Raw genomic sequence first — 26,123 nt, forward strand, 5'->3', positions numbered from 1 at the left:
TGATCCCTGGATTGTGTAATCACAGCCAGAGTTCCCACTGTTGCACACGATTTTGCTCAGCAACCTGGGCAATTTTTATGCCTCGACCAATATCGCTTTTAACAAATTGCTAATTTATCTCATTGCTGTTCCTGGAACTTCATAGGATTGTAGAATTTACAGTGCAGAAGAGGCCATTTGGCCCATCGAGCCCACACCAACAACAATCCCACCCACATCCTATCCCCATAACCTCACATATTTACCCTCCTAATCCCCCTGACACTAAGGAGCAATTTATCACGGCCAATCAATTAACCCGCACATCTTTGGAGTGTGGAAGGAAATTGGGCACCTGGAGGAAACCCATGCAGACATGGGGAGAATGTGAAAACTCCATACAAACAGTGGCCAGAGGCTGGAATTGAACCTGGGTTCCTGGCGCTGTGAGGCAGCAGTGCTAACCACTGTGTCACCCCCTTGATACATTGGTTCCAACATTTTATACATCAGAACAGCGAGCACAACTCAAAAACACGTCATTGGCTGCAAAGCACATTGCAACGGCCAGGTATCCTAAAAGGTGCAATATAAATGCAAGTGTTTTCGTTAAAGAATAACTGTTGCAGGAAGGCCCACAAGATGTAGGAGCAGAAATAGGCCATTTGGCCCATTTAGTCTGCTCCACTATTCAATGGGAAAGTAAGTGAAGATCTCAGGTCAGATGGAGTTGAGCTCAGATGTAATTCTCTTTGTTAAGAATGCCACCACTTGCTCTTGAGGTTCACAAGTGGAGGATGTTCATTGAAATGAGGTACTTGAAAACTGCCACTATTTGTAGAAAGCTACTCCTGCCCAAGCCAGGAAATTGTGAAAGAAAAGGCAAACATGCTTTCCTTGATTCAGTGTTGCAGAGGCAATAAAGCGATGCCAAAAATCTGGGTGGTCCCTCTGCACTGCACCCTTACGAAATGAACATGAGCACAGACTGACGGGGAAGCAGCCGCTTTATATTTTGAATAAGCCACGTTTCCAAGCATGTTTTGGAATAAAGCAACTTTGAAATTCATTGTAGTAGCAGGAACAGTAATAACAAAACCCTGCTGATTAATAATGCAAATAGCGAAGCCCGGAGCTTTAAACCGAACTTACAAACCGGGTCAACTGGAAAATTCTGCTGCTTTGAACTTTTATGTTTCAGTGGCCAGCACATCAAAAGATTAGTGATGAATACTCTTAAATACAAAATGACAACTAAAGTCATTCAGCTTCAATTATCACGAAGGCTTAAATTACCCACCCCTTTCCTGTTCAAAGTGCTGCTGGAGCTGTAAATAGTTTGAAAATTCCACTGAATCCGAACTGTGTTATCATTAACTAGCTTACGAAACAGGCTTCAATCGAGTGCAGAGTTAGCGTATTTACAGCAATGCATGGACGGGACGAGTAAGAACTCAAATACCGCCTTTAGTATTTTATTTATTAGTGTCACAAGTAGGCTTACATTAACTCTTGTTAATGCAGACCTTGCCATAGTCAGTGGGAGTCTGTATGGCTAGCCTGGGACTCCAGGCTGATCCAGTTCTGTCTTTTGGCATCTTTGATGGCTCTCCATAGGTTATATCTGGATTTCTTGTATAGGTCAGGGTCGCCTGGCTTGAACACCTCAGATCTTTTCCTACCTGTTTGGGTACACTGTGGGAGAATTTAGCACGGCCAATGCACCTAACCAGCATGTTTTTCAGACTGTGGGAGGAAACTGGAGCATCAGGAGGAAACCCACGCAGACACGGGAGAACGTACAAACTCTGCACAGACTGTGACCCATCGAATCTGCTATTCTGGCGCTGTGAGGCAGCAGCGCTAACCACTGTGCTGCCCTGTTAATTCCCCCAACAACAGTCAGGAAAGGGTCAGTGGGACATAGGGGTTAGAGAGTTAAATATAGAGAGTGCGACTTTGACAAGCCCACTCCCTATTCCATGATGGTGTATATCAGGGTGACTGTGTCCCCGGTGAGAATGTGCTTGACATAAAGCTAATGGAGAGAAACCCCGTGACTTCAATGACTAGCTGAACCCCTGGAAAGGTCCCAGTGTGATTCCTGGTCTGTGCTGAGATAGCACTTTTCAGTTGAGGCGATGATATCGATGATGCTACAGCCTCACTGTTACTAAATGGGGCCAAGAATCCAGTAAAGAAGTGTTTTCCGGTCCACACATTGACAATTTCTCATATCGAGGATGAATGTCTCTAGTGGATAACTGGGTGGAGGTGAGATGTCAGTGTTCACGGTTGTTTATAAACTCTATTTCAGCCTTGCAGGCTTTCTGACAGTGAGGACATTGGTTGTCAGTCAGTAGAGGTGGTGGTGGATTGTTGGCTCAAGCTGCCCTCACTTTCCATCTCTTAGTGTTCACTCTCCATGGGAACTATAAAAATCCATCCCAGGACGTGAAAAAAACTACACTGCCCACAATATCATTGCCCAATATAAAGTCTCATTTGCAGTAAGTAATTTTGAAACAATTCCAACTACAAAGGGCCCCTTGAACAGAATACAGCTTAAATTTACTCAGTCTAACAGGTAGAACATACACTTCCCTTCAATACCCTGGATTGAAACATTCCAATTCCGTGAATCTTCTGCAGAAAGATCCAAATCCTTTGCTGACTTAGCTATGACTGTAACACTACATTCTGCACTCTCTTGTTTTTGTCTTTATGAACAGTATGCTCTGTCTGTGTAGCATGCAAGAAACAATACTTTTCATTGTGTGCTGATACATGTGACAATAATAAATCAAACACAATAAGCTCTGAGCTGAACCAGTATCTTTCAGGATGACAATTTTTCTGGGCTCTTTCTTGGACAGAAATGGATTGCCTTCTCCGTCCAATACAAACCCTTTGTTATCTTCTCCAGTTCTCCCTACTCCTACTGTGAAAACATTAGAAGCATTGAATGTCTCACAGGTTTTACCGTCTGCTGCAACGCATTCTGTGGAAGTCTGTCACTTGCACCTGTGCCAATATTTTAATATCCATTTCCTTTTCTGGTATGGCTTTTTTTTAAAGATTCCTGATCTTATTGCTGCCACCGGTATACTGTTCAGATTCCAATAATGGGCTTTGTGATCCCAGTCTTTTGGTAATAAGTGTACATTGATTTCTTTAGGTACAGAGTGAAAGAGATTCCAGTACTTTGGATGAGGTGTCAAGTCTCATTTGGAACTTTAACATCACAAAGTCTTCACTGAGAACATTGTATCCAGTCAGTGGAATATCTGCTGCAAGTCACCGTTACTGATCTTTTCTCTCTGTGCAAAATGAATTTGAATATCGGAGCACAAATTCAAAATTTGCAGATGAAATAGACCGATTAACTACGAAGATTACAATCAACTCAAGAAGGATCGAGACAAATGGTTAGATCGAGCAGATGGACGTCAGATATAACTTACTGCAGACAAATGTAAGGCAATGGGTTTTCGGAGGTTGAGCAAGGAGAGAAAACGTACTGTTAAAAAATAAACTTTCAAAGGAGTACATAAGGGCCTCATCCAACTGTCTATATGTCATCTGTACATCATCTTCACTGGCATTAATAAAGTTAAAGTTTATTTCTTAGTCACAAGTGAGGCTTACATTAACACTGCAATGAAGTTACTGTGAAATTCCCTGAGTTGCCACATTTCGGCACCTATTCGGGTCAATGCATCTAACCAGCACGTCTTTTAGATTTAGGGAGGAAACTGGAGCACCCGGAGGAAACCCACACAGACACAAGGAGAATGTGCAAACTCCACACAGACAGTGACCCAAGCCAGGAATCGAACCCGGATCCCTGACACTGTGAAACAGCAGCACTAAACACTGTGCCACCGAGCCGCCCCGGGCCTGCAGATTTTGCAACATTAGCTTTGTGAGGTGGCAGATAGAGGAATAAATCACAACAGTATCCCTCATAGGTGGCACAGTGGTTGGCACGGCTGCTTCACAGTGCCAGGGACCCGGATTTGATTCTGGCTGCGGGTCACTGTCTGTGAGTCTGCACATTCTCCCCGTGTCTGCGTGAGTTTCCTCCGCGTGCTCCAGTTTCCTCCCACAGTCCAAAGATGTTAGGTTAGGTTGATTGGCCATGCTAAAATTGCCCTTAGTGTGGGGGGGATTAGCAGGGTAGATATGTGGGGTTATGGTGATTGGGCCTAGGTGGGATTGTGGTTGGTACAGGGTTGATGGGCCGAGTGGCATCTTTCTGCCCTGTAGGGATTCTATGAATAAAGGGGCAGGAAAATGCAAGGAATCAGTTACACTCATCTTTAAAGTGCAGAGGACATGTCAATAAGTAAAATCCTCCTGGATTCCTGTTTTAATAAATAGGAGCAATAAAAAAAATGCAATGGGAAAGGAAATGGGCAAGGGAGTGACGATCTGGAGAGCGCACTTTCACAGAGGCAACAGAAGCAGCACAGGGTCCTTGAGCTGCAAACCTTGGTGATTCCACAGGGCATTTGTTTTGAAATTTATCCCAGTAAAACAAAATCCCACTAAAAAGGATCTTCATTTGAAATCAAGAATTTCACCCACTGCTTTGCTAAATTTGCTCCAAGGAAGGGAGGCCTGGGCTCTCCCTCAATAGCTATCCACAGCTGGAGGATGTGTGGGTGTCTGCTGAACCCAGACTCTCAAATTGCCTGTGAATTTCCCTGAGACAAATTAGAGTGCCAATGCCCATTGCCTGGACTCACACACAAGAGTGGCCAGAGTTGTCATGTCAAGACAGCAGGACTAAGGAAGAGCTGGTAGGGGAAAGTCAAAGAAAAAGAATTAATACTTGAAGCAACAGCCCATATTTAGGGCCTTACCTTGGGAATATTTCTTTAACACGTCACTGGAAGAGGGATTGAGAGGGCTTTGGTTATCACAGCTGGTCTGAGCAGCCTTTCAATGGGATTTCACTATTTAGCAAAATCAATCTCTGTAAGAAAACTAAAGCAAAATCGACACTAATGTAAACAATGCTGTTTAAGAACCTGACACTGGTATTTGTCATATTCAATGACTTGGTGACCTTGTATCACTTATTACAGTAACTATAGGCCAGCGAGAATGATAAAGCACTGTGCTAATCGCACAGACTGAAAACAATGCATGCCTCACTGTGCTCCCACAATCTGCCTAGCAACAGAACAAACACTCACCTTAAAATGTGTACACTCCATGGCTCAAGAGGTCTACGGCTGCCAACTAACATTTGGCAGCAGCTAACAAATGTCCAATCTATTTCTCGGGATAAAAGCAAAATAGTGTGGATGCTGGAAATCTGAAATGAAAAGAGGAAATGCTGGGGAAGACACAGTAGGACTGGCAGTGTCTCTGGAGGGAAACAGGGTTAAGGTTTGGAGTCTGTGTGACCCTTCTGGCTTGGGATATCCGTTCCAGTAACTGCAGAGCAAATGCATATGCTGTCAATTCCTTGGAAGAGCAAATAGGATCATGAAAGAGGTGCTGTTTAGAGAAGGGGTTCTCTCCACTGTACATTCACGGAATTATTGTTAATAGTAGTTGGATTGGAAACACAGGATCCAAGCAACTATTTTGTGCTCTACTGAACATAACAGGATGTGGTGGAGACAGTGAAATGCAGGCCAACCAGCTGGACTGTACACTTGAATGATGGAATAAGATGGTTACCAGGGCACTGCTCTCCGTTTAATTGCTTAATTCACAGGAATGAATCAGGAACAGTTCATGCACAGGGCCCACAGCCAGACTGCTCTGTTATAACCAACATGTCACCAAGCCATAAGGAGGAAAAATGTCCCAGGAGTGATCCCTGCCTTTATCTGGGGTGATGGTAATGATGCCACAATGACCTTTGAGGTAAAACCAGGTAACATCCCAATTCCCTTTTTCTACCAAAAGACAGGAAAGCAGAAGCATCAGCTGAAGGCAGAATCAAACACAGCTATGTTGCCCTCTGCACCAACAGCCAAGACTGGCTTTCCATTCTTGGGATTGTTCCCAATGGGGAAGTGCATTGGAACAGGATTCCCATTCACCAACCTCATTTCTACCTCAGATGACCTCCAGGGGGAGACCATTGCAGATGATGGTGGTGATCTCCTGGGGGCATTTCCAGGGTCCCCGCTCACTTGCCTCGGGTAGGTGAGGTGTGGTGTGATGAGATGACCAGGCCTGGCTTTTTATCTGAATAGGAACCCATCTCTCCTTATTTTCAGGATAAGAAAAGCTTGTCAAGGAGTTCTTCTGCCCCTCTTGAACTTCCCTGCCAGAAGTAATGAAGGATGTTGAATACGTGTGTGCAAGTTGTCGTAACTTAAGGGGATGCCTTGCTAGGGTGATGGAAGGGGCAAAGTAGCTATTTTGAATTGTATTAGATTGCAAAGCTCCTTTAACACTCGGCAGTGGGGGAGATTTGGAAAAAAATTTTTCAAATTGAAACAAGTTTCTTTGTTTCACCCAGCAGTATTGGTTCTCACTTCCCTGCTCAAAGTCAGGAGAAATGTTCTCCATCCTATATCTGCCCCTATATCTTATGAACTTATGAACATCACACACCTGGAGTGCAAATGATCCCACGGCTTGTGTATCCACACCAGTGTGCCAGATAACTGCAGTGGAGTAATTAACAGCACTGTCACCCAAAGGAAGACAGCACCACCTTCTGATGCAAGAACCAATTGCTGATCAGGTATAGTAAACTGTGCAGATCACTCTCAAACAAGACAAGCACGCACAGCCAGATAGAGACAAAGCCTCTAGAGTGTTTCTTTTGACAGCCACATTGATAGAAGATATGCATGCTTTGAATGCACATTAAAGATCGGCACTCCAAGCCAGTTCTGATGAAAACACATTGACTTGAAATGTTAATTTTGTTTTTTCTCTCTCTACAGATGCTACCTGACCTGCTGAGCATTTCCTGTTTTGGTTTCAGGTTTCCTGCATTTTGCTGTTGTTTGGATTCCTGGGTGAGCAGTGGTTTGTGAAGACAATGCCAGGCTTCGGGCAATTAACTGAAGATCTTTCTGCCTGTTCACATTGGCCTCACACATTCTGTTAACACTGTTTGATAAAGGACATTTAACACTCCCCCACGGCTGACATTCCACTCTCAAAACAACAAGACTGGAGCCGAGTTAATCAGTCACCAGGCTAATAACATAATAGTCACTACACCTTAAAATTAACTCATTACGTTCAGCTCTTTAAAACATTTCAATCTGGTAAGGAGTTAGAATCACAGATTCACAACAGTGCAGAAAGAGGCCATTTGGTCCATCAAACTGACAACAATCCTACCCAGGTCCTATCCCTGTAACTCCATGTATTTACAGTGCTAATCCCCCTGATGCTAAAGGACAATTTATCGTGGCCGATCCACCTAAACTGCACATCTTTGAAGTGTGGGGGGAAATCGGAGCACCCGGGGGAAACCCACGCAAACACAGGGAGAATGCGCAGATCCCACATAAACAGCCACCCGAGGCCGGAATTGAACCTAGAGCTGTGAGGCAGCAATGCTAGCCACTGTGCCACCTAGCTGCCCCATCCATACAAGCAGTAGAAATGTATTTAATAGGGGATGTGAACTTTGCACAGTTATTACCAGGTATGAACGAGTATACCAGATGTATTAGCAGTGGAAATGTATCTAATGTGGGATGTCAACACAAAGAGCTACTACCAGATATTGTGGCTCCATTCAGAGGCAGCTGTGCAAGCTAAAGTGTCATCCTCAATTTTGAAGAACATATAAGAACATAAGAACATAAGAAATAGGAGCAGGAGTAGGCCATCTGGCCCTTCGAGCCTGCCCCGCCATTCAATAAGATCATGGCTGATCTGTCGTGGCTCAGTTCCACTTTCCCGCCCTCTCCCCATAACCCTTAATCCCCTCTCTTATCAAAAACCCATCAACCCGCTTCTTAAAAATATTTAGCGAGGCAGCCTCCACCACTTCAACGGGCAGAGAATTCCAGAGATTCACCACCCTTTGAGTGAAGAAGTTCCTCCTCAACTCCGTTCTGAACCGCCCCCCCTTTATCTTGAGGCTGTGCCCCCTAGTCCTACTGTCTTTTTTGAGCGGGAAGAGTCTTTCCACCTCTATCCTATCCATCCCATTCATCATCTTATACGTCTCAATGAGATCTCCCCTCATTCTTCTAAACTCTAACGAGTACAAGCCTAGTTTATTCAGCCTCTCCTCATAGCTCAACCCCCTCAACTCCGGTATCAGCCTAGTAAACCTCCTCTGCACTCCCTCCAAGGCCAAAATATCCTTGCGCAGGTGCGGCGCCCAAAACTGCACACAGTACTCCAGCTGCGGCCTCACCAATGCCCTATACAGCTGCAGCAAGACCTCCCTACTTTTATATTCAATCCCCCTCGCTATGAAGGCCAGCATCCCATTCGCCTTCCTGACCACCTGCTGCACCTGCAGGCTGGGTTTTTGCGACTCATGCACAAGGACCCCAAGGTCCCTCTGCACCGTCGCCTGCTGCAGTTTTTCGCCACGTAAGTAATAGTCCTTCCTACCATTCTTCCTACCAAAGTGGACCACCTCACACTTGCCAACATTAAATTCCATTTGCCATTTCCTGGCCCATTCGCCCAGCCTATCTAGATCCTTCTGCAGACTCTCCACTATCCTGCCAAGCAATCCCAAGGAAATATCTGGAATCAATCTATAAAGACATTCTTGCCGAGATTGCTTTGGGGGAAGGGGGTTGCTGCATAGGATTAAATATACGGGAGAAAAATAAAATCAGGAATAGATGAGCGGTACAGTGGTTAGCACTGCTGCCTCACAGTGCCAGGGACGCGGGTTCGATTCCTGCTTGGGTCACTGTCTCTGTGGAGTTTGCACGTTCTCTCCGTGTCTGTGTGGGTTTCCTCCAGGTGCTCCGGTTTCCTCCCACAGTCTGAAAGACGTGCTGGTTAGGTTAGGTGCATTGACCCGAGCGGGCGCTGGAGTGTGGTGGCTAGGGGAATTTCACAGTAACTTCATTGCAGTGTTAATGTAAGCTTTACTTGTGACTAATAGATAAACTTTAGATGTTGTATTTTTAATAGTTTGGGAGCTTTGTCATTCATGTCTAACAGGAGACATCCAGGTGTCATTCACATAGTAATCTGACAGCAATCAGCTGCAGGAAGGTTTGCTGAGTCACTCCCATTCTCAAATATCTGAAGTCTAACACCACTGATTAGAAAAATGCACCTAGCTTAAACAGTGCCATTAAAACCTGTGAAATTACAGCAGGAGACAACACACAACAATGGCCGTGTTTCGGGCACAACAGGAAACATTAATGTGATGGCCTCTCAACCATCATTTGTACAGAACTTCTTTTCATTCCTTTTGTTGCCCATCATTAGTTTTATTGCCTGAAAACTGCAATTATCAGATGGCCCTTATCCAGGTGTGAACATCAGCCATTGGATCCTTAGGTAAAAGCAAAATATTGTGGATGCTGGAATCCGAAACAAAAACAGAAAATGCTGGAGAAACTCAGCAGGTCCGACAGTAAGTGTGGAGAGAGAATAGAGCCAACATTTCGAGTCTAGATGACTCTTCATCAGAGCTGATCCTTACATGGAGCCCTGTTTATATCTTTACCATCTGAGTGTAAACCATAAATCCTACTCCAATCCTACCAACTATCCTGGCTTGAGACAATTCACATCTCTTTAACCTGTGATAATCCCTCTCTCCACTCACGTTGTCTGTAACTGTAAAGACTTGATTATTTGTAAAGGCTCGCGTCCCAACCATTATCTTGTAATTGTGTCTCTGTCTATATGTGCCCTGTTTGTGAATCCAACTCTCCATTCACCTGATGAAGAAGCAGCGCTCTGAAAGCTTGCGATTCCACATAAGCCTGTTGGACTGGACAATTAGCTCCAACATTTCAGATATACAAATTACACCAGAAGTTTACATTCGCCAACTTATCCTGAAGTCTGCTGCTCACATCCCACCCTACACAAAATTCGATCCCGACCCTCGACAGCCTTCACAGTCTCCCAATCCCTCAGCACAGCCTTTGTATTTCTTCAGCCCATGCTCGAACCTCACATTCTGGAATTCTGTCCCTAAATCTCTCCCGTTTATTCCAACCTCCACAAAAACTCTCATCCCCAACCTCTACCAATGACTATGCTTTTGTTTTCCTAATTAGTCCCCCTTGCACCCCATCTCAAAAGTATCTTGAGATTTCTTTTATATTTAAAAAGGTGCTGGTTATAGATGCACACCTCAGATACCTTCCTTGTTACTGTGTCAATTTGTCCAATTTAATATTTGTAACCTAGGCAGCAAAGATGTGAAAAGCTAATGTAGAAGAAATCGGGTGCCAGGCTTCTTTCCAGGTATATTTATAGACTGAGAATACAAGAACATTTTCATATCTTTCAAAACCAAGCAGCAGAATGGGATCCAATAAAGAAGCTCTGTCACAGAGTGCAATTTTCAAAACAGCAACAAACATCTCAAATTCAGTGCCAGAGTGGAGCTAAGCTCATCTGAAACCAGAACAGAAAATGCTGGAACTACTCAGCAAGTCTGACAACATTCAAGGGAAACAAGAATTACTTTTCGAATGATTTTACCAGAACAAGACCTGAAATGCTGGTCTTCATTTTACTGGCTCCACGAAGATGGGGTTGGAAGCTAAGAGGTGAGGGCAGTAAGCGGGCAGCCATGTCGCCACTGTTTCTTGGCACAGTCTTGCTGCTTGGGAACTTTCCCAGGGGCAGGCTGCAAACTGGATTGCTGTCCATCTTGATTAACTGATGGAGGCCCTGCCTCTGCAGCCTCATCAGAACTTCACTGTGCAACAAACTAGTTAACTGAACGGGCCAACTGGTGACAGATACCATTGAAGTGGGAATCATATATTTCAGGGTGAGAAACAAGCTATGGAGGTACAGAGGGTGTGGGTGAAAAGAGACAGCCAAATACCGCACCCACCTCCATCACCACCTCCCACCTGCAGAGTGCAAACACAGAATCACAATCACCAAAAACTAGTGTAGAAGAGGCCCTTCAGCCCATCAAGTCTGCACCGATGCATGAAAGGTCCTGACCTGCCCACCCCATCCCACTTGCCAGCAGTTGGCCCATAGCCTTGAATGTTATGGTGTGCCAAGTACTCATCCAAAAACTTTTTAAAGGATGTGAGGCATCCCGCCTCCACCACTCGTCCAGGCAGTGCATTCCAGACCATCTGGATAGAAAAACACATATTTCCCCAAAAGATTTACCTGTCTGGACTTGCACTGTGTGGAGGGGGAAAAAAAGTAACATTTTAGATTTTATCAATAGTGGCTGTAAGCTAAAAAGGCAATAGATCTAATCATCAAAGGCAAGTTAGGCCGCAGTTGAAACATGGTGTATTCTTTCTCTAATTTCCCATTGGAGAGCGAACATTAAAGCTTGAGAAACTATGCAACCAGCTGATAGCAGGGATGAGAACTTGTCGTTCTATACAGAACTGAGTACTACTGGGACCATTGTAACTGCAGTGGAAAAGAGATTCCATTTTGCTTTCATACAATGATTCAAGCTTTTGATGAAGTGAATATGGAAAAGCTATCGCAAGTCAACAATTCATAAAGACTCAATTATGTATCCCCGGTTATAGGCATTGTAATACACGGCTAATCTAGACTCAGGCGTACTGATTCCTTAATAAAGCATAAGCATGAACTTCAGCAATTGGCTAATTCGTGACTGTTACAAATGCAAAATGGACTCAATGCCACAATAATTAAAAAAACTTAAACACTTCAATCCTTCCATTTCTTTCTAATAAGAATGAATCAGAACCAGTGCCAGAAAGATATTGTAATTCAGGAATTTCAGTGGTCCAGTAACTGTCCTCAGCAGTGTTCAGGAAAAATACATTTACCAAGAACATGGGATGATGCATCATAGATTGAGATGGAGAGCGTTGTCTCTTTTCTGGGAAAAAGCCGACAAGTATTTTATGCAGAGGAAGACACAGGGTTATGGGGAAATGGAGCAGGGAAACGAGTTTAGTTGTGGGTTGCACCAGCACAGAGCTGGTTCAGACATCCTGAAGCATGCGCTTGTGCGGTAAACCTCATGGCTCTACCTATCACACAGCAGATACAGTCTGTTCACTAGGTGAGATACATCTCACCCACAGCATGCCACAGTCATCATCCCAAAATCAGCACCTCTGAATACCATCACAGTCCACTCAGCCATAAACCTAAAACGGAGCAATGTCCAGGGTGCTGGGAGTCATTCTTTTGGAATCACACATCACAGAAGAGAGAGGCACATGGTCCTGTGCTCTCTTATCTCTGTGAAAGAACAATCCAACTTGTTCCATTCCCCTGCTTATTCTCCATAGCCTTGCAATCCCTTGAAGTGAATACGCAATTCTTTCAGGCAGTGCAATCCTGATCATGACTCACTGCGTGAATAAAAATTCTCCTCGCCACTCTGATTCTTTTGCCGCTTATCATAATTCTGTATTGATCCCCCCTCCCTTTAGTTATATATTAGTGTCGCAAGTAGGCTTACATTAACACTGCAATGAGGTTACTGTGGAAATCCCCAAGTCACTACACTCTGGTGCCTGTTGGGTTACTCTGAGGGTGAATTTAGCATGGCCAATGCACCTAACCAGTACGTCTTTTGGACTGTGGGAGGAAACCAGAGCACCCAGAGGAGACCCAGACAGACATGGGGAAAATGTGCAGACCCCACACAGACAGTGACCTAAGCCAGGAACTGAACCCCGGTCTCTGGCGCTACGAGAAGCAGTGCTAACTACTGTGCCATCTTGCCAACCTGGTCTAAGAACATGGAGATTTTCAATTTGGTTATTATTGTATTATTGTATTAACATACAGTGAAAAGTATTGTTTCTTGCGTGCTATACAGACAAAGCATACCATTCATAGAAAAGGAAACAAGAAAATTCAGAATGTAGTGTTAGGCATAGCTAGGGTGTAGAAAAAGATCAACTCAATACAAGGTAGATCCATACAACAGTTCGTTGGTTTGTGATGTCAAATTTTGGTATCTTTTTCCTGACAGAAGAAGGTGAAAGAGAGAATGTTCGGGGTGTGTGGAGTCCTTAATTATGCTGGCTGCTTTGTTGAGGAAGTGTAGACAGAGTCGGCAAATGGGAGGCAGGTTTGCGTGATGGATTTTGTAGTTCCTTGCGATCTTGGGCAGAGCCATTTGCACAGCAGATGATACATACATTGAGGAAAAAAGGACAGAACAGAGGAAAACGGGGGAGGGGGGTGGTGTGGAGTAAGGGGAGAAAGATACTAATCCTGCATGCTAGAAATGTGTCGGGATGACTGGATTAACAATTGTCTTTCACATTTCCCCCTGGCTGAAAAGCCACCTTTCATTGATAACCACACTAAATTTGCAACATTCTGCATAAACTAAGTAAACAAACCAAATCCAGGGGCAGCTATTTACATTCTCGATGCTTGTGTAATCTAAAACAAAAAAGAGCACGCATGTGACTCAAATAATAGCTCTTTTCAGATATGCGACTGCTCAACACTTTTTCCCCCTCACTGCTCGATCTTAAAGCAATTATGCAGTGGAGGAGGATTTGGAAAAGCGCTGAATGGGTTTGTCAATACATTAATCTCATCCAGCTTGTTTCACTGCTAGCCCTGCGCAGACACAAAAACACACACACACCATTCACAGTCTCCATTTTGTTTAAATCCTGGGTTTTAGGAGGGTGCGATTCAACCAAACATTTTCCAGAATTAGTTTAATATAAGAGCTAGTGAATGAGAGAGAGCGAGAGAGAGATAGATATAGAGAGAGCAAGCACATGACAGGACAAACAAGAGCTGGGGAGATAGAGAGAGATTGGGGAGGGTGAGGGAGCAGGGTGCAGGTATGGGACGGTGAGAGAGAAAGATGGGGAAGGGGGGAATGTGAAAGACAAAGAACAAAGAGAACACAGGAACAGGCCCTTCGGCCCTCCAAGCCTGCATGATGCCTGCCTAAACTAAAACCGCTTGCACTTATGGAGTTCCTTTCCTTCCATTCCCATCCATGTATTCGTCTAGTTGCCCCTTAAATGCTGCTATCATACCTGCTCCCATTACCTCCCCGTTCCAGCCATTCACCACCCTCTGTGTAAAAAAACTTGCCTCGCACATCTCCTCTAATTTTTCCCCCACGCAGCTTGAACCTATGTCCCCGAGAACTTGACTTTTCTACCCCAGAAAACAGCATCTGACTTTCTACTCTATCCATGCCACTCAATCTTGTGAACCTCCATCAGGTCATCCCTCAACTTCTGTCATTCCAGTGAAAACAAACTGAGTTTATTCAACCTCTCCTCATAGTCAATACCCTCCAGGCAAGGCAACATTCTGGTAAACCTCTTCTGAACCCTCTCCAAAGCATCCACATCCTTCTGTTAGTGTGGGGACCAGAATTGTACACAATATTCTAAAATGAGGCCTAACTAAAGTTCTATACAACTGCAGCATGACCTGCCAATTCTTATACTCAATGCCCCAACTGAAAGCAAGCATGCTGCATGCCTTCCTGATACCTTATCCACCATTGCCACTTTCAGCGATAGGTGGGCATGTACACCCAGATCTCTCTGCTTGTCAATACTCCTAAGGATTCTACCATTTATTGTATAATTCAAAATGCATTGGATCTTCCAAAACGCATTATCTCACACTTCTCCGGATTAAACTCCATCTGCCATTTCTCCGCCCAAGTCTCCAACCGGTCTATATCTTGCTGTATCCTATGACAATCCTCTTCACTATCCACAATTTCACCAATTTTTGTGTCGTCTACGAACTTACTAATCAGAGCAGCTACATTTTCCTTCAAAACATTTATAGTTACAACGAACGGCAAAGGACCCAGAACTGATCCCTGAGGAACACCGCTGCTCTTTGACATTTGACATTTAGCAAAATTGATCAGATTTAGGCATAAGCCCCCAAAATTAGATTATTTTTGTAAATGCGTAGTTTATGCAGTTTAATGTGGAAGTTGCTATCACATGGAGGAGGTGAGGCAATCATTATTGATGCATTTCAGGGGAAGCTAGATAAGTACACAAAGTAAAAAAGGAATAAGAACCCAAGAAATAGAAGCAGGAGTCAGTCATCTTCAAGCCTGCCTGCCAATCAATATCTATGCCAACCTCAGCTCCTTTTCTATGCTATTCGTGGGTCATGGAATGCCCTGCCTGCAGCAGTTGTGGACTCGCCAACTTTAAGGGCGTTCAAATGGTCAGTGGATAGGCATATGGATAACATTGGAATAGTTTAGGTTAGAGGGTCATTAGATTGGTTCCACTGGTCGGCGCAACATCGAGGGCCGAAGGGCCTGTACTGTGCTGCAGTGTTCTATGTTCTATTTCCCTATATTCCTCAATCTATCAAATAGTTATCCACCTTCACTTCAGATACTACTAATGATCCAGCCTCCACTGCCCTTTGGAGCAGAGAATTCCAGAGATTCACCACGCTTTGTGAGAAGAGATTTCTATGCACCTGTTTTAAGTGACCAGCCCTTCATCTTGTAGCTATGTCCCCCTGTTCAAATCTCTCCCACCAGTGAAAACATCTCACCATCCACCCTGTTAAGCCCCCTCAGGATCTGATATGTTTGAATAAGGTCAAACAGAACAATATATTGATAAGTCTGGCTGAAATAGAGTAGGGAGGAAACTTGTATGGGGTATTAAACCGATTGGCCGAATATCCAGTTACTATGGTGCAAATTCAATATGAAAGAGTAGCTTTAAAGACTCATCTTGAAAATTTTCCTTGTCAGAACAGTTTTACATAAAATACTTATTTTTCCTGTCATTCAAACTGACCTTTCCGTCATCCACAAGTTCCGTTATTTCATCCAGAGTTGGACCACTTGGGGAAAATATGGCCCAGCGATAGTGAACCCCCTGCCTCAGATGCTGCAATGATAAAGACAGAAAGCGTCACAACAGGGCAAAGAGCCTCTGATTACCTCATGAATGTTTCCTGAACGTAGATTATCTCAAAATCTATTAGGATCACAATCACCCTGAAGTGTTGTTTACTATATTTGGCAGAAAATAGTTTTTTTCTCCAACTGATTACCTTAAAATAAATTAACAGAATACAGTGGTTCTTATAAGTTCAAAAGATTTAGGAGCAGAATTAGACCATTTGGCCCAATGAGTCTACTCCACCATTCAATCACAACTGATATGCTCCTCGTCTCCATTTTCCTGCCTTCTCCCCATAACCCTTCAACCCATTACCAATTAAAAATCTCTCTAACTTCTCCTTAATTGTACTCACTGTCCCAGCATCGACAGATTCACAACCCTTTCGGTGAAGTAGTTTCTCCTTAGTGCTGTTTTAAATTTGCTACCCCTTATCCTAAGACTATGATCTCTCGTTCTAGAATGCCCCACAAGAGGAAGCATCCACTCCAGGTCTACTTTATCCATATTGTTTACCATCTTAAATACCCTAATTTGACCTTCCCTCATTCTTCTAAATTATAGAGAGCATAGGCCTAAACTGTTCAATCTCTCTTCATATGACAAACCCCTCACCTCTGGAATCAATCCAGTGAATTTCCTTTGAGCTGCCTCCAAAGCCACCTCCATGAAAAATAGAACAGATTTCTAGTTTAATCAGAGCCTAACTTCACATCTCCTCGTAACTTGTGAGTTATTTCAATGAAGGATAGACTATAAAGATTTTTCTAAAATTCCTTGTTGTCTATTAGCTTAGGAGTCAAAACAAAGGCTGGCATGGACAAGTTGGGCCAAAGGGCCTGTTTCCACATTGTAAACCTCTATGATTCTATTCAGCTGTAAAAAATTGCTTGGCTTTAATTTATCACTGTCCGTCAATTCATCTTTCAAAAGCAAGAGTTTGTTGTGCCACAGGCTCTCGAAATACATTTGGAACTACAGAACATTCTGAAAGGCAAGGACATGTTGAGTGGTAATCAAGTAATTGAGTGGTAGCATTGGGAGACCAGCAAGTAAACATCCAATTTTATATTCCCTTCTAAAGATCTGTATAGGTGATCAGCAAGTGTTTTTTATTCCCTATATATTTCACTGTTTAAATTTTCATTATATGCACATACGGGCCTCTCTAGATACAGAGGTCTGAAGGATGTGTGGCATTCAGCTGCAAGTTGCCTCGTCTCTTCAAGGCCATGCTTAGGTAATTCCAGTGGGGAGCTGGACTATATGACCTTATCCTGAAGTTAGTCACAGGTATACCGGAAGCAATGGAAGTTATGCATAGAAATTTGAAGCAGGATTAGGCCATTTGGCCCTTCAAGCCTGCTCCGCCATTCATTTTGATCATGGCTGATCATCAAATTCAATATCCCGATCCCCACTTCCCCCCATATCTCTTGAGCCCTTAGACTATATCTAATTTCCTCTTGAAATCACACAACATTTTGCTCTCAACTTTCTGTGGTAGTGAATTCCACACATTCCCCACTGTCTGGGTGAAGAAATTTCTCCTCACCTTAGTCTGAAAAGATTTACCCCTTACCCTCTTTGTTAGATAAACTGCTGCTTGAAGATAGTTCAGGCTATCACAAAATCATCAAATTCACTGGGAAATGACAGAATGGCTCATCTCCACTCCCATAGAATCATCGAATCCCCACAGTGAAGGAGGAAGCCATTTGGCCCATCGACTCTGCACCGATCACAATCCCACCCAGGCCCTATTCCTGTAACCCCCACTAATACCCCTGACACTAGGGTCAATTTAGCATGGCCAATCCACTGAACCCGCAAATCTTTAGATTGTGGGAGGAAACAGGAGCACCCAGACAAAACCCACGCAGGCACGGGGAGAATGTGCAAACTCCACACAGACAGTGACCCAAGGCCGGAATTGAACCCAGGTCCCTGGTGCTGTGAGGTAACAGTGCTAACCACCGTGCCACTGTGCTGCCCTAAATTCCTTAAGAATTGCTTGACTGCAATTAGCTGTTGTTCAAAACAAAGTGTAAAAACAGCCCCCCCTTTATCTTGAACAGAGTTGAGGAGGAACTTCTTCACTCAAAGGGTGGTGAATCTCTGGAATTCTCTGCCGTTGAAGTGGTGGAGGCTGCCTCGCTAAATATTTTTAAGACGCGGGTTGATGGGTTTTTGATGAGAGAGGGGATTAAGGGTTATGGGGAGAGGGCGGGAATGTGGAACTGAGCCACGACAGATCAGCCATGATCTTATTGAATGGTGGGGCAGGCTCGAAGGGCTAGTTGGCCTACTCCTGCTCCTATTTCTTATGTTCTTATGTTCTTAAAATCTTTTAATTTTCCACCAGATTAAAAAATAGACAGACCGTGTATTTATATAGCGCCTTTCATAACCTCAGGAAGTCTCAAAATGCTTTACAGCCAAAAAGGACTCCAGAGAGAGATTTAAAGAGAGATTCTGAAATAATGTTACCTTCAGGACTTTGCTGCCCAAGGTGATCCCTGACTTAACTATTCCATTAGCAACTCCGAGACTATCAGCGTTGATCATGAATGGTGTCACTAATGTAACGTATGTCGCTCCTGACCAGGGCTTCAATAGGTTCAAGGCCCAGGCTTCACTCCGTCCACCCACATTATCCAAGATAAAGTCAAACCTGCACAAAAAGATAAATGAATATTACATAGATAGTGGAGCACCTCTACACATACCCGGTGATCTGCCTTCGATATCAAACTTGCCTTTGGGAGACAGGCATTGTTAAAGGCACCCCATAATAGCGTAGGACTGGGCTTTATGTCTTCAACTGAAGTTACCAGATTCAGCAACATGGGCGCTGGTGTGAAAGGTTAGAAAGCTCCCTGAGAGCGAAGAGGAAAACAACAGTGGACAACTCTTGCAGTGTCTAGCTGTTGACAATAGGCGCCACAGTGTGGCAGTGACTAGGAGATTTTCACAGTAACTTCACTGCCGTGTTAATGTAAGCCTACTTGTGACACTAATTAATAAACAATGGAATGGGTCAGGCTGCACACCAGGACCATTCTAGTGTTGGGATAAATACATCAACTTGTAAGTGAATCCACTTTCAATAATTCCCTTCCGCCTCACCCTTCCATAATAAGCAGTTATGCACAGTGCAGCCGTGTGTGGCATCTACAAGATGCACTGCAGAAACTCTTCAATGTTGCTTAAGCAGCATCTTCTAAACTCACAACCACTACTATGTGGAAAGACCAGGGCAGCAGACACTTTGGAATACCACCACCTGGAGGTTCCCCTCCAAGCTACTCATCATCCTAACTCGGAACACGTCACAGTTCCTTCACAGGGTAAAAATCGTGGAATTCCCTCCCTAATATCACTGTGGGTGGACTTACAGTAAATGGGCTGCAGCGGTTCAAGAAGGCAGCTCACCACCACCTTCTCAAAGGCAATTAAGAACTAGTAATGAATGTGGGCCTAGCCAATGGGGTCCACATCCCTTAAACAAATAAAAAACTCAACTATGTACAGTACTGGTCATCCTATTATAGAAAGGATATTACTGAACTAGACAAAGTGCAGAAAAAATTTACTAGGATGCTACCGGGACTTGATTGTTTGAGTTATAAGATTTTTTTTTACAGAGAAGGTGGTGGGTGCCTGGAACTCGTTGCCGGGGAGGTAGTGGAAACGGATACAGTAGTGATTTTTAAGGGGAGTCTTGACAAATACATGAATAGGTGGGAATAGAGGGATATGGTCCCCATAAGGGTAGGGGTTTTAATTAAATCAGGCAGCATGGTTGGTGCAAACTTAGGAGGCTGAAGGGCCTGTTCCTGTGCTGTAAATTTCTTTGAGACACTGGGTAAACTCGGGCTTTTTTCTCTGGCACAGAGGAGAGTTAGGGGCGATCTTATAGAGGTCTATAAAATAATGAGGGGCACAGATAAGGTAGGTAGTCAATATCTTTTCCCAAAAGTTAGAGTCTAAAGCTAGAGGGCATAGGTTTAAGATGAGAGGAGAGATACACAATAGTGACCAGAGGGGCAATTTTTTCAGAGGGTGGCAAGTGTCTGGAACAAGCTGCCAGAGGTAGCAGTACAGGTGGGAACAAATTTTGTCTTTTAAAAAGCATTTAGCTAGTTATATGGATAAGATGGGTATAGAGAGGTATAGGCCAAACGCGGGGAACTGGGACTAGCTTAGTGGTTTAAAAGAAAAGGGGCGGCATGGACAAGTTGGGCCGACGGGCCTATTTTTGTGCTGTATGCTGCTATGACTAACAAAGCTGGAATCAGCTGCAAAGTATGTGCCAAATGTTGGCAAAATGCAAAAGAACTCTTCTCACTTAGGGCCAAGTGTTCACATAGAAGTCTCTTGCACAAGCTGAGGGGCAATCACAGAGAAAACAGTGTGAGTGGGTGGAGTGGAGGACAAACACAGATGTTCCAAATGAGCCTCCCAATGCAAACATTATCCTGACTCTGGCAGAATGAGAAAAGGTGATGGCACCATTTCAGAAACAGCTTTTTTATTTTGATTAATTTGCATTGGATGAACAAGCTTAAAAACAACCACCTGAACAAAAACCAAAATTGTAGCGCAGCATTATTAGCATGAGCACTGTACAAGGAAGGTGATGTCACCCCTCAGTCCTCTGCCATTCCCCACTCATTACTAAACTCTGTATTTCAAGAGGGCAATGATACAGCAACTTTAATCCCGTTCCCTGATTCCAATCTGTGCACTCACTTCCTTCCTGCAACTTCATTCTGCACAAACTGATGACTTGAACATGTCAGGATCAGCTTTGGGGCACTCTGCTCCTGGTACAGGGTGGTGCCTGATGAGATCATGGATTAGACAATCAACCTTAGAGGTCAGCAGAACCAACGAACGCACGTCATTCATTAGGGTTATAACCAATTCTCTGATTCACGCTGCTTCCGGGCAAGGCTCTCATGTCATAGAATCATACTGTGCAAAGGAGGCCCTTCAGCCCATCAAGTCTGCCCCAACACAAGAGAAACACCTGACCTCCCACCTAATCCCATTTACCAGCACTTGGCCATAGCCTTCAATGTTATGACATGCCAAGTGCTCATCCTGGTACTTTTTAAAGAATGTTAGGCAACTTTCCTCTACCACCCTCCCAGGTAGCACATTCCAGACTGTCGCCACCCTCGGGGTAAGAGAATTTTTCCTCACATCCCTCCTAAGCATCCTCTCCCTCACTTTGAACCCATGTCCCTAAGTGATTGACCTTTCAGCTAAAGGGAACAGCTGCTCTTTATCCATTCTGTCCATGTCTCTCATAATTTTGTACACCTTGATCAGGTCACCCCTCCGTCTACTCTGCTCCAACAAAAACAACCCAAGCCTATCCAACCTCTCTTCATAAATTAGATGTTCCATCCCAGGCAGCATCCTGGTGAATCTCCTCTGCACCCCCTCCAGTGCAATGTTTCCAAAGATTTTACCACCATCTCTTTTACAGCGAAAAAAAGACTTACATTTCCAGATCCTTCAGTTGTTTCTCCAAGCTCAGAGCTTTATAATTAATGACGAGATCTGCACCCAAATCCTTCAAGAGTGAGAAGGCATTCTCAGAACAGGTGGCGGTCACATGGGCTCCCCAGCCTTTCAAAAGCTAAGGACGAAAACCCCAGCGGTGAGGAGAAAATATTTTAACCTAATACAGCCAAAGTTACAAAGACTGATTTAGAGACTGATTCAGCAAATATTTGGTGTGATCTGATACTATAATATTTCATATCAAGACCCAGTGACAATCAATCATTAGAATTAAATCTGGCACAGACCTTAAATTGGGGAATTTAAAATAATGTAATGGTTAACCAAGCAACTGCTCAAACATGTGTGGGTTAGGTTGATTGCTCATGCTAAATTGACCCTAGCGTCAGGGGGATTAGCAGGGGAAATACGCGGGGTTACGGGAATAGAGCTTGGGTGGAATTGTGGTCAGTGCAGACTCGATGGACTGAATGGCCACCTTCTGCACTGTAGGGATCCTATGACATCTAGCAATTAAAGACAAGTTATCTGTTGAACCTCTTCTTAATTGTATGGGCCTTGCCTATGTCGGAGCTCAGCCATGCAGCTCAGGAAGTCCAGTCCCCACTGTTGGATCAGCTACCTGATGCCTGGAGGTACATCAACACCCATAGGCTAGAAAATGGGAGAATCCAGGTAGTCCTGTAGGAAATGCCGGTCGATGGGCACTGAATTCCAGCCTTAGGTGACTGTCTATGTGGAATTTGCATGTTCTCCCCGTGTCTGCATGGGTTTCCTCTGGGTGCTCTGGTTTCCACCCACGCTCCAAATATGTGCAGGTCAGGTGAACGGGCCATGTTAAATTGTCCCTTAGTGTCAGGTGGACTGGTAGAATAAATATATGGGGTTACAGGCATTGGGTAGGATTGTTGTCGGTGCAGGCCTGATGGGCCGAATGGCTGCCTTCTGCACTGTGGGGATTCTATGAATAAGGACTCAATTTGCATCTGTTTGCAGGTCCCAAGAGTCATAAATCCAGCACACACTCACCGGGCTAGTGTGCCAGGAATGGTGAATGGGGTCAGGCATCAAGGGTGGCTGATTGCCATTTGACCACACTGGCAAAATGGCATCAGGAGAATAAACAAACAAACAAACTTTCATTTGTACAGCACCTGTCACATCCTCTGGATGCCCAAGCACTTCACAGACAAGTAATTACTTTTGACGCGCAGGCACTGTTGCGATATAGGCAAACAACTTGTATACCACAAGATGCCACATACAGATAGTCGAATAACGTGTAATTGGTGTTGATGGGTGAAAGATAAAACAAAATTGACCAAGTCAGAAAGCTCCCTGGCTCTATGATTAGTCATGATGTGGAGATGCCGGCGTTGAACTGGGGTAAACACAGTAAGAAGTCTCACAACACCAGATTAAAGTCCAACAGGTTGAAGTCTCTAATTAATGCCATGTGTGTGCATTATGCCATGCCTCTCTGAAAAAAGTGCTCATTTTTACCTACATTAGCCACATTACCAAGAATCCATTCTGACCCAGCCTTCAAATTTCTTTTCCAAAATTGCACTGAGACCTTCTGTGGACATAAAGCATCCTTGGCGCACATCCAAATTCTTGCATGGAGCAAAAGTTAGTTGATTTGCTCTGCAAATACATTTAGTAACTTAACTGAACCACAACTGAGCCATTTGGAAATTGCTTGTGTGCATACCTAAGTTGGTCAGAGACAGTTACAAGGCCCTGCAGTTGATAAAATAAAAGATAATGTATAATTTTCTGTTGAATTACTGTTCAGTTTTGTAAAAATTAGGTTGAGATATCGCAGCAAAAGAGTTGTCACTACTTGGATTTGGCGGGAAGGGGGGAAATGTCTCTGTTTTCCTCTGATCTAACCGAATGTGTGAACTGAGAATTTAACAGTCACAAATTGTCTGATGAAAGGAGCCCTTTCCAATTGTCCTATATCTCAAAGGATTCTGCTATCAATCAGTCTAATGATACTTCTTTGCATGAATCACAGATAGCAGAAGTAAGATGGAAAAGACTGGAAAAGACATAATGCCTACACATATTCTGTTTGAGAAGACAAGACCCTGCAGATTAATATATGCAGCTTCCAGCAAGTGTAAGCAACAAAAGTGTGGGGGAAGTAACTGTTCTCAGTGACAATGTCTCAACCAGAGGCAATGTTCCTTTTTTCAAATTAAACCAAAAACTTTGGGCGGTTGGGGGGGTGGGGGGGGGGGGTGTGTGTGTGTGTGTGTGTGTGTGTGTGTGTGTAGGGGGGGTGCAAGGAGGGAGGGAGGGGTGTAAACTGTTCCCCATGACAATGGTCAAATTTCTCCAACCTCACACGTGGCTTGCATTCTCTGATCGCGTTGCAGTGGACGCAGTCTTGGTAGAATGCCAGGGGAGAACAAGATTGGAGAATTTCAGCCAATGCCCTTGACCAACCTTTCCATTTGCCAACCAATCAGTACTCATTTCTCAAGCAATGTAAGTTGCTGCTCCCTTTGAAATTTGGCACTCATTGAGTCTATCCTGATGAATACAAGACTACAAGCTTCGGCAGTTTGTCCTTTTCTTCAGCAATACTCAACTTCTGTACTACCAAGCAATGAAATACTTGAAATAGAAAGAAACTGCAGAGTTATGGAAGAAGGGCAATGGGAGTGGTACAGATTGGATAACTCTACCAAAGAGCCTGCACGGGCGTGAGGTGCGAAATGGCCTCTTCCTATGGTGCACTATTCAATGACTCCAACTCAGGTTGTGTGTGGGAAGGGGGGGTGAAGAGGAAATTATCTCCCCAGGCGCATACAGTAACAAAAATGGATTCCAAGCCAAAGGAGATATTAAAAAGCATGACCAAAAGATTAGTCCAAGTCATGGAGAATTTTCAAGGGGTCTAAATATGGAATAGATGGAGAGGGAATTCCAGCATTTAGGGCCTAAATGTTGAATGCACAGCTCTCAAGTGAATTGGGATGGCAATATACAAGAAATGTCAAAAGATGTCAGCCTGCACAGCCCCTCTCTTTTTGCAGTTTTTAATTATTCAAATTAGGAATACTGTTTTAAGCTGGAGAAAAGAATAATGCTTTCTGGCTCTCCTGAGTGAAGTAACTGTTTATCATTGTTTATACATGAGGGGAGGCAAAACTAACTCCATTTACGGAGGTCAACAGGAAGCTGTAGTCAAAAACAAACCAAACTGGTGGGGGAACTGAGGTCACAGGTTCCTCAGCACATAACCTCTTTAAATTAAATAATGGTCTCTTATGCAACATTAAAGTACACACTTTGGGTGGCTGATACCTGTTCAGAAGTTGTTAAATTGGTAAATTTCCCACACACTAATCTGGATTTGGATTCATTGGCCCAGAATTCTCCAGTCTCGCTACCACAGCACTTAGCCAAATCTCCACTCACAGCAGCGGGACCGGATAATCCCAGCCGTGGGCAAGGTCAGAGAATTTTGGCCATTAACTTTTTAATAGAAGTGGGAGGAAGAGGAAAGACTTTAGATCTGATCCAAGGGTGAAACAGAATTGTCCCACAGAGTCTGTAATTTAAGATTTCAGTGAAACAACCTTAATTGTTTTACAAAAGCATGATTTCACACAGTCACTTTGTTGTGTTAAGAAGTGGCAAGGTGCTTCAGAAGAGCATTATATCATTTAAAAAAAAGACACAAATTCCTTTTACCTGAATAGCAAAGGTACCAATCCCTCCGGATCCCCCAAGGATCAGAACCCTACAAACAAGAAGTGAAAAAAAACCCAGCATGATGAAAGCCAATCATTCCTGCCTCCTATAATTAAAGTCCTCAAATATTAGTGCACTTAAACACAAAAAATTACTGAGTTTGGGAAAACGTTAATGGTTAGTTCAGTAAAGTGAATTCATTCAGTTATTGAATGCTCTTATTCATTTTTATTCATTCAAGCAATGTCCAATGTCCTGTAGACCAGGTGGTTTAGCCTTGGTAAACGCACAGGGTTATGGGAATAGGGCAGAGGAAATGGGCCTGGGTAAGTTGATCTTTCACAGAGTCGGTGCAGACTCTTCCTGCATTGTAGGGATTCTATGGAATCTGTGTGCTGGGCTTCCTCATCATTGGGGATGGGGATTTCCCAAATAGGAAACATATCAACTGTTTCTTCACTGTCACTGGGTCAAAATCCTGGAATTCCCTCCCTTACAGCACTGTGGATGTACCTACACCATATGGACTGCAGTGGTTCAAGAAGGCACCTTCTCAAGAACTATTAGGAATGGGCAATAAATGCTAGCCTTGCCAGCGACATTCACATCCCTTAAAAGGATAAAAAAACTGGATGATGGACCCTGATGACCCCCACCCAGAATACATTCTCTGTCCTTGCCACCCTCAATGCTTCCTCCAAGTGGTATTCAACTTGGAGGAGTACTGATTCATCAACTGAGGCAGTGGGGGCAGGGGGGGGTGGGTGGAAATGGTAGGAGGCCATCAGGAAGAGATCTCCATGCCCATGATCTGGTGCCATAATGAGACTTCATTGGGTCCAGAGTCAATGTTGAGGACTCCCGGGGCAATTTTCCCCCGAC

At 43.9% G+C, this 26,123-nt stretch overlaps 1 protein-coding gene across 1 annotated transcript in view; it reads right to left on the reverse strand.

Annotated features, from left to right (window-relative positions):
* Positions 1 to 26,123, reverse strand: part of rtn4ip1 (reticulon 4 interacting protein 1) — a 59,184-nt gene that overhangs the window by 11,523 nt on the left and 21,538 nt on the right. Inside the window, exons 5-8 of the mRNA XM_080192835.1 lie at positions 25,242 to 25,290; positions 21,509 to 21,645; positions 18,483 to 18,666; positions 15,885 to 15,977 (exon numbers count right to left, since the gene is read on the reverse strand). Coding sequence (XP_080048961.1) covers positions 15,885 to 15,977; positions 18,483 to 18,666; positions 21,509 to 21,645; positions 25,242 to 25,290 — 463 coding nt within the window. The remainder of the gene's footprint in view (positions 1 to 15,884; positions 15,978 to 18,482; positions 18,667 to 21,508; positions 21,646 to 25,241; positions 25,291 to 26,123) is intronic.

The sequence above is a fragment of the Carcharhinus amblyrhynchos genome, chromosome 7, assembly GCF_965287045.1.
Source record: "Carcharhinus amblyrhynchos chromosome 7, sCarAmb.v2.hapA, whole genome shotgun sequence".
NCBI classification, from domain to species: domain Eukaryota; kingdom Metazoa; phylum Chordata; class Chondrichthyes; order Carcharhiniformes; family Carcharhinidae; genus Carcharhinus; species Carcharhinus amblyrhynchos.